The sequence below is a fragment of the Morone saxatilis genome, unplaced genomic scaffold, assembly GCF_004916995.1.
Source record: "Morone saxatilis isolate NCDOM2014 unplaced genomic scaffold, NCSU_SB_2.0 Contig24, whole genome shotgun sequence".
NCBI lineage: Eukaryota > Metazoa > Chordata > Actinopteri > Moronidae > Morone > Morone saxatilis.
The window spans coordinates 8,761,740-8,771,759 of record NW_023339807.1 but is presented as its reverse complement, the minus strand read 5'-3'; the positions used below and the strand labels follow the sequence as shown (position 1 = coordinate 8,771,759).

The window sequence follows — 10,020 nt, the reverse complement described above, 5'->3', positions numbered from 1 at the left end:
AGGTTATCTCAGGACACTTTTTAAATAGAGCAGGTCTAGATTTTATTCCTTATAACTAGAAAGCAGTCTTCTGGCCAGCTGTTTAGACCTCACTTATACTAGCTATATAGTATATGAAAATTCAAAATTTGAAAATTAGTAGGTTTCTAATTCTGATTATGATAGTGTTAATAAGCACTTGATGACAACTTTCTTGCCTCATGGAGTTTAGTTACATTTTCTTTTTCTACACAAAAAATTACAGTAAATGTGGAACAAGTCACTGTGGGATATTCACACATTCTCTCCAAGGTAGAACCATCTTTTGTTCTAGATTGGCAGCGGATGCAAAAAGATTTCCATATGGACGGGTTGCAGCAGTATACAGTATATATGCTTTGGATGTATGCTATATTTAGGAAAGATATTTAGGCCATGATGAATAGTGAATAAAAGTTAAAGGCAAAACCATACTGATGTTGCAATCTGTTTTTTAATGTTTTGTTTGGTAATGTAATTTTGTTTCTCAAGTTCTCAAGGAGAAACAAGTTCACTTGAAATTGTTTCTCTTTGATGTTAATGAATTAGTAAAGAGTGCCCTCAATTTGGGATTTCCATGTTGTTGCTCTGGAGCCTTAGAAAAAAAAGGCACTTCATTCTGAAATACCTCACTAAAATGCCAAGCTGGATGCTGTGAAGTGTGTTTGGATGTGTGTCTCCACAGTTTGTTTATGTGAGAGAAAGAAAGAGGGAGAGAAAAAGACAGATGGAGGGAGAAATGTTAGAGCACACGTGTGCAAGTAGGCAAATTATGCTGATTATTGGAATAGGCCTACTAATCTCATAAGCACTGCATCAGAAATTACTTTAAATAAATGAAAAAAAAGGCATGGGTGGCAGGCAGAACTGAATGGGAAGCCGAGAGTGTCCCCATTTTCCTAAGTAGTTCTAAGCAGCATTAGTGCCTCTTAGCTGAACACGCCAAACCTGGGATTCAAACTGAATCCTTGCTGGGCAAGGCTTAATATGTGTCATCTGTGGTGTGTGTATGCACACCACACAAGAATGGCTTGGCTAGCATTGACACACACACACATTAAGTACAAAATTATGCAGAATCGGCAAACGTAAAACCTCTTTGTCTCTTTTAGTCTCAAATTCTCTTTCTCTCCCTTTCCTTCTCTTGCTCCCTTCTCTCTCTCGTTACCCCTCCCTCCCTGGACTATTGGCATATGTCCCTGCAGCACATCATCCAAATCTTTGACAAGGTGACAGATGCCCTGCATCATGACAATTTCAAGTGGCTCAATCTGACTGAACCGCTGCACCTTCAACTTAAACCCAATCATGCAAAAGAAAGAGGCAACCAATCTTATTAGAGGAGGAACTGTTTTCAGTTTCAGATGCAAAAAAAGAAAATAGATATTTTCTAAGACCTCTTTCTGCGTAGGCTGTCAGTGAGAGATGATAAAAAAGCCATAATTACCAGTGAGCCTTTTCTATTGCTTGTCCTAGATAGTCTTAGAAAGAGACCAAGGGAGAGGAAGTGAGCAACGTCAGGGAGAAAATACAGCATAAAACATCTGTACTCCTTAATACCCCATCCACACTGAGGAATCACAAAATTAATATAGAGCACCCACTTAGTAATCAAACTCCTATCTCTTGACTGTATTTTATTCATTTACTCCATGAGAGAAATAAGTGCTATTGGAAAAAGTGAGAGCAGCAAGGAGAGCGAGAGCAGGGACCCTTTGGATCACCGACTAATGCATACAGGTCAGTACAAGCTGAATGTACAGTAATTGAAGTATCTGTGCCTATGTATGCGTTAGAGAGATGTATAATTGAATGCTCCCATGAGATTGTATGCATTTGTGGTCTTGTCTGTGATGGGGAAGGCTAAGCTCCAGGGTTTTGCTCCTCTCCACACAACCCCCATCAAGCATAGCAGCATTGGGGCCAAGTGCTAGAGCTGTTGCTGTAGCTGTCAAGGATTAGAGCTCGGAGGTTAGGAGCTTCACACACTTTTATACATACATGCGTGCACAAATACACCCACACTCTGTGTGTATGTGTCTCTCTCTCTCCGTTAAAACTGCCTTGGGTAACAGTTGTGCGACCAACGAGTCATTCAACAGCTTTAACATACCATGGAACAGGGCACCTTAATGGCAAGAAGTGTGTGGTACTTTTTGGTTCTATAACAGCATTTTATATACTGAGTGTATCTAGAAAGAAAAACTGCTATTACATAAGAATAAAAAACATCAATACTGTTTGTTTTTCCTGATTCCCTTTCAAAAAATGTGTCTGTGTGTGTTTCAGTTTTTATAAATGTTTGCCTTCTGTAACTACTTGGCGTATGTGTCTCCTACCTGTTATTATGTTTGTCTGTGTGCATGTCAGCATTTCACACTCTGCCTCTTTTTCTCTCACATTTAATTCGTCCTTTCCTATTTCTCAAGAGGCAAATACAACGCCAGCTTGCTTCTCTGTTACTGAGGCAGCAGCATGAGAACAGTTCCTTAGCAACAATGAGCCACCATTCGCCTTGTGGGCTCTTCCCTTTTCCTGGTGTACTTTTGAACTGTTCGCTGCACAAGTTAATCTTCCCTGCAATACTTACTTTTGGGTGTCGATGGCAGACGTGCTAATCTATGCCTCCATTCGAGCGTCATAAATCATAGAGTGATGTAGTGCTGATGGGGGTACAACAACTAAGTCCTCTTGGCAGATTTTCTAACTTTGATGTTACTCTAGCGCATAGAGTGCATACAAACTTTTAGAGAGGGGGAGCAAGTGATTAACTGCTGGAGTACAATTAGAGGGATCCTTGTTGTGAGGAAGAGGACTTGTTAGCCATACGTCATCAAGTGTCAGAGGAACTTTTAGCCCTGGCTCTGCGCCACCACAGGTGCAACTGTAGATGCAGGTGTGGGTGAAATAATTGTGTCCTAGATCAAGGGCTTTAAAATGTATTATAAATTCTATATTATATATATATATATATATATTTTTTTTTTTAAGCCAGCTGAGCAATGCTGTCTCTTATGTTGAGACTCGATGCTTTGGACAAAATTTCAATTTGCATGTAGTGTTTATGTGGGTCTGTGTTTATACACCTGAATGTGAGTGTGTGTGTATGTGTGTGTGTCTGTCTCATATACATCGATGGCACTTTCATTATCAGAACCCTGAATATGACATTATCTGACCACATAGGAAGTTCTGTGTCACCTTGTTTGCTAATCTCATTAGATCTCAGGGTGTAAGGATATACTTTATATTGTACGTGACAGTGTGCTAGGATGCCAAGGTTGTTACAGCACAGTCTGATGGTTATCAAGGATGAGGGTCTACTGCTGCACGTGCGATGTGAGTGTGTGCATTTGTGGGTGGTACTTACCTTGGCAGGCTGGCATGGCGCCACTCCAGGTGCCATTGTTGGTGCAGGTCCTTGTGACAGTACTGTCCCCTCCTATCATGACATACCCTGGTTGGCACATGAACGTCACATTCTGGCCCACCGTGATGTCGTCACCAAATCTAAGTCCATTCGCTGGAATACCAGGGTCGCCACAGGTGATCACTGTCATAACAATGTTGCATTAGAAATCATAGTAAATAGGGTTGTTGAATAGTTATTACAACATACCGAATTGCATTATGAAACATACTAAACAGTATATTTTTAATATATATATAATAAACAAACTCATCAATACAGAATGTACAGAATGTAACTAACACTTATGCCAACACATTCTGAAGAAAGGGTGGTGAGATTTTTTTCCCCCTTAGGTCTCTTAAGTTAAGTTGTTGGTGGTTTCCTAATCTTGCATTTGTTTTTCACTTGCACCATCAGGACATAACCATGAACTTGTTATTAGTTCGAATGCTACAGTATAGACAAAAAGGGTGGGTGATGATTAATAATTATCCTCTCAATCATATATCACAGGTATTCGCACCTGTGCCAAATAAAGCTGTGCATGCTGAAAATGTCACCAAATAGAGCATTAAAAAAAATCACTCACAATCACTTCATACTTATTACAGTGATCATTTGCTGAACAAAAGCATTTTGTACAACAGAATGAAGTTAAACCTGCAAGAAACTCAACATTGTAAGTTTGTCATCAATAACTCTTAATTGCCTTACTCTTGTGTTTTACTTATATGGTTCAAAGGGTTCTCAGTAGGTCCAAATAGTGTTACATTGTTAATGCACCATGCAGTATGTTTAATCCTTACTCAAACAACTTTAACACTTCTATCCAAAAAAACAAAACAAAAAAACAATCAATTGAATGAAGAACAAAGGTTTTTATGATTACTATTACTAACCTTTCGTTGGTTGTGTATAATTTTATCAAGGTAACCACCATGGATCATTGTGCATAATGGCACATAATGGCACTGAGGGACGCCTGTATTGCTATAGAAACCCTAGAATTAATAGCTACATTTTATATATATAATCCCTTTCTAAAATGCACCACTGTGGTTTTTGAGATATTGGTGCATATTTATCTAACTCAAGGGGATAACAATAATAAAGTTGGGGAGCTTCCCTCCCCCAGTATTTTTGTGCTGTCTCTTCTTTTCATATGCCTTTCTTTGGCTTCCTCACATGTCATGATTTCTCCAAACTAAACAGATGGCTGAGTGTTGGCCTACTACATTGTCAGGTCTTAACCTATTGCTATCTCTGATGAAATTGTAAGTTGCCAGCCGTTATTTGATTGCTTTTTCATAATCCTTGTTTTATCTTCCAACCCTAATTTGTGCTTACTTATTAAAAAATCTTTCTTGACATGTTCACCTTAATGTAAGAAGCCAGTTTGATGCATATGGCTGTCCCTGCTAACGCCTCCTCCCTTAAATTAATTTCTGTTTGTTTATTTTCAGTTGCTGCCAAGGACTCCAACACTTGGACATATTTATCATCACTGGGTGAGACTAACTTTGTATCCTGACAGGATACATCTGAGATCTGCTAGTTGGGAGCACAGAGCATAAATTAAGTCTTCACTTTGCTACCAACTGAGGTTTTTATGTCAGTACTTAAATTAATGTATTCCTAGATGTATGTATCAAAACTACAACACTGGCAGGTAAGACAGCACCCTGCAGAAAATCTGAAGAAATGTAAGGTTAACTATACAGTCTGATGTTTGTCTGATGGATGACACAGGGTGTATGGCTATTTGTTGTGTGTTTTCTGTTCACTTGGAAGAATTCCATATTACATCCTTCGCAGAGGTTCCTGCACCCGGCAATCTATGTCAGATGACTGAATGGCAGTGCAGTTGGCACTGATGTATTTGATGTTTGTGTACAAATACACTACTGCCTTCCTTTTATGGAAATTGTTTTTGTAATAAATAAACTAACCTGTCAGGCCCTTACTTTACGTGGCTTGTGGGTGATGAACTCCTTTTTTGGGTCAGATTGCACAAGAAAATTTTTCTTGCAGATTGTAATTTGCTGAAAATCTCAACAATAACCTGTCTATGTAAACACTGTACACCCCTAATCCCAGCCTGAGCTCCCATCTTAGACTTTCCGTAGCAATATGAGAACATATGATTGAGTCTCAGTTTGCTAATGAATGTAAAGATAAATCATGTTAAGCTGTATAAACAAATGACCAATAATGTTTTCAGTGCAGGTTTTTTACATGCATGTAGAATGACCTCAACATTAAAGGGCTGTCCACACCAAGAACAATAACTATAACAATAATGATGTAAGCATCCACACTGATGAACAAAAACGTTATGTAAATAGTGGCTGCAAACAGGCACTGCACACTCCAGCTGTGTCGGCAGCTTAATAGAAAAATGTATATCGATGAGCTGTTACTGCTATACGTCACACAGAGAAACACAAAGAAAACCAGAAGGATATGGGTTAACACAGTTATTCAAAGATGATAGGAGAGATGACAAAACTCTGAGGTAAAAAAAAAAAAAAAGAGGACATCATTTAGTTCCAAACAAAGACCCCATCAGTGATAAAGACCGTGTGGCAGTATGTCTCAATGTCTCAAAATTTACGTTTTTGTAATTTGCAGCCTAATATGATATTATTAATCACTCTGAAAGTGATCCCAACGATATTGTTCACCACTGTTGTTATTGGCGGTTATCGTTCTTGGTGTGTGGACACATTTATTTATGTGAAATGTTTCAATCTGGAAAAGTGGTGGTCAAATCTATTCACCAAAATCAAGTTTTGACACATGTCGTATATATGTATATATATACAGTAGATATATAATTTAACAAGACATAGAGACTGTACCCATGCTAAGAGGCCCTACTAAGGCACAGGAGTGGTTAGACCTAGATAGATGACAATAGTAATAATAAAATGTTTAGGTATAATATAACATATATAACATTTACCATGTTAACCTTCTTAGTTTAGAATGTTAGCATGCTAACATTAGCTCATTTGCACAAAGTAAAGCTGAGGTTGATGGCAATCTAGTTCGTTTTGCATCTGTCTATAAATCAAAGTATCAGAAAAAAAGAAGAGTCAGGGGGTCACCAAAGTTATTATAATTAATCCTGACGGAGACATGAAAGTGTGAACCAAATTTCATGGAAATCCACCAAACACCAAAAATATTTCACTTAAAACCTCATGGTGGCACTAGAGGAATAAAACCAGGGGATCATAAGGCAGAAGCAACTAGAAACTAAAAACATTTAGTGAGGAAGTGGAAAAGTGGTCTTACTAGAAGAGAGAGAAAGAAAAATGACGTGTCTACATGAATGTAAATGTTTACATGAGCCTGTCTATCTGTAGGAGTGAAAAACAGTCAGTCAGCACAATGCCGAAAAGCTGCAGGCAGTTGACTCCAATAACTTAACTTAACTCTACAGCTTTTTCATTCAGTAACATTTACTTGCTCCGAAGAAAACTGGGTTACTGGGAGAAATAAGGTTAAGGCGGCAGATCAGAAGATTTTACATGCACTGCAATAACCTGCTGCCAGTAAAACCTGCATTTAAATGCAGTTGGTCAGTAATCAGATTTCTCTTTTATCCCTTACTGTAATATAATTTTGAACCATGTTTATATATTTCAGGTGTGTCAAGAGTTTTTTTTCTCACTTTGTTTTCCAGACAGGCTTATTTAAGTTTGTCAGATTTTGAATTTAATTATTTTCTTCTACATGTATGAAGGCACTGTGATTGAGGATACTGCTTTGTTTGTTTAAATGATTTTACAAATAAAATGTGTGCAGACATCTCACTGTAACCTCTTTATTTAACTCTGTCCTCCACGGAAACATCCACAAGGATAATCCATAGTTTAAACACCTCTGTTGGTGTTTAGACTAGGGGAGAAAGGAAAGGAATGGAGAAGAGGAGAGGAGAATACTAAAAGCAGTTGATATAAATCAACAGGATCACAGCATGTTACAGGGCAAATAATCTTCCTGAATAATAAGTGTTATTTTGTAAAGTGCTTTATGACTTTACTTCACAGTTCACTGAGTAAGTATCTTTTGTAGTTCACTTCTACTGATCCACTAATTTTTTAACATGCTCTATAAATTTCATCAGCAGCGTTAAGAAAAAAATAAACTTTTCTCTCTCTCCCCTTGAAAATGTTGTGTGACTTTGATCTGGTCACCTACATGATCGATTACCCATGAACCGTGAAAATGATTGCCTCCTTAATGAAGGCACACTGAGCTAATCTTGGAATCTTAAGTGTTGATGTCCCTGAACTGACCACCAAAATTTTATGTGAAGTGACAGCATGCAGAAGGATAACAATAATAAGTTTGGTGATGAGCAGGCTTCAAAGTGGGAAAAAGTGGGAAGAAAGCTATTCTGCCTTTCTGCATGTTTGATCATTATTATTCAATCCAATTTCCAATCTTTTTCTCCTTCTCCCCCCCTCCCTGTGTATATCTCTCTAGAGACTAATTTCATTCCAAAATTGAAAATTATGCCCATACCATTTATCTTTTCCTGTGATTCAATAACAAGCAAAAAGAATGAAGAAGAGAGAATATAGTGATTTTCAGAGAGAAGAACAATGTGTAATTTTGTTTGATAGTCATCCTGGTGCAAATTGAATATAGATTGGCATACTTCTTAATTACTGCAAGGCTCATTTGCTGAGATCCAGACAATAAAAAACTGCCTGAGAGTTTTGATGCTTTGCAGTGAGAGGCTCAAAGAGATTTATGTGCTATTTGAAATCTTATACCCTATTTTAGCACCACTGTGGATCACTCAGAGCGCCTCCTTTTGGCAAAAATAGGGAGCACAAATCATCTTCAGTCCTGTCTGTCTTCCTTCTCTCCAGAGGGGTTCTGCTTTTCAGTATAAATTTTATGTTCTATGTTCATACAGAATCACACAAAACACAAGAATAGTGCCTGATTCATTCTACTGTACCAACAGTACAACATTGCGACTGACACGCCTGGCCATGTGTAAGTGGTCAGCAGCGGCTCACTACCAGGATACCACCAAGGTAATTTACATCAAGTATGGACTGAGCTAAATGTGATCAACCAAGAAACATTGGTTTGTACTGTGTTGCATTTCTCTGTTCACAGCACTGGTATAATTGGGACTATGCCTGAGCATAGCATATCTCATTGACACTAATCATTTCACAATTTTATTTGACAGTAGTAGACAACGCTTCGCTCTTTTTCCATTTCATAACACAAAGCATGTGTGAGCAGAGTGGCCTTTTAAGTGTATTCCACAAGACCAAGAGACTTGAATATCCCTTCATGTTTTTTGTGTATATAAAACTCACTTGTGCAGTTTGGCGCTGTTCCAGACCATGTGCCATTTGCCAGACACTGGCGTGTAGGAGAGCCATTGAGGAAATATCCCTCCATACAAGAATACACGATGGAGTGAGAGAAAGTTGTGCCATCCACACGGGAAATACGGCCATGAGCAGGTGTAGCTGGGTTACTACACTGTACCGCTGCAATATAGGGGAGAAAAGAGAGGAGGTGAAGGTCAGAGGAGTATAATAGTAATGGATTTTTTATTTTCCATATCAGTGATTCACAATCACCAGGGGTTTGGAGCCCCCAAGGTGGCTGCAAGATGACTTCTGAAGGTCTCAAGGTGATTAAAGGGCTTTGAAAAATATATTCCTTCCATATTGTATGGCAAGTCATATTTATTCATAAATAATAATTGCTGTTTTGTTTTTGATCTAATGAATATTTGTTATCTTTTGACTTGGTCTGATTACCACTCAGGTGGAACAGTCTGAAAAGGACAGATAGAATTCCTTGGCTTGTGTCAGGGAACATCAGGGATCACAAGGAAGCATTATTTTTCTTTTTTAAAGAAGCTGTGAAGCAAACCAGTAAATAACCGCTAATCTTTACAGCTTCACAGCTTTATTAAGAGAGGCTAATGAGCAGAGCTGGTGCAGTGGTACACACATCCCCATCACACTATTGATGTGTCATCAGTAAATAAAGTGCAGTTTGTGCATTGTCAAGTCCCATAATACATCCAGCGTGATGACATTTAGTGCTGTCTAAAAGCAAGAGGATGCTTGTGGGAGTAATGTGAAAATTTGCAGCTGTGGTCTAAGGACTCAGGGTTTAGTTTTCACAATAACAGAACTTTTAGTTATTACATTTGGAATAACTTTCCAGGCCATATCAATCCTTACAATTTAAAGCACAAACTGAACTCAAACAGGAGAGGAATTTAATGCATTGTGTTACTTTAGATGTGCAGTTCCCGGGATGGAAAAAAATGACCAGATGAACAGATTTTTACACTAAATCATCCTTTACAGTATCTCCAGAAAATGCCAACAAAAAATGATCTTTGATGAGCGGAAAGGACAGAGTTTGTTTCATGTGTTTTTCTTCTGCTCCAAATCATGTCTTATTACAAAACTGATTTGCTCTCTCAATCACCTAATTGCCTGGAAAATTTGAAATAGTGATTCTTGTAGGAGACAGACGTGTTGTAGGTGCCGTGATGATTTCTCGATTACCACACACACACACACACA

At 38.2% G+C, this 10,020-nt stretch overlaps 1 protein-coding gene across 1 annotated transcript in view; it reads right to left on the bottom strand.

Annotated features, from left to right (window-relative positions):
• Positions 1–10,020, bottom strand: part of LOC118336585 (CUB and sushi domain-containing protein 3-like) — a 219,214-nt gene that overhangs the window by 25,199 nt on the left and 183,995 nt on the right. The window contains exons 58-59 of the mRNA XM_035673258.1: positions 8,785–8,961; positions 3,389–3,571 (exon numbers count right to left, since the gene is read on the bottom strand). Coding sequence (XP_035529151.1) covers positions 3,389–3,571; positions 8,785–8,961 — 360 coding nt within the window. The remainder of the gene's footprint in view (positions 1–3,388; positions 3,572–8,784; positions 8,962–10,020) is intronic.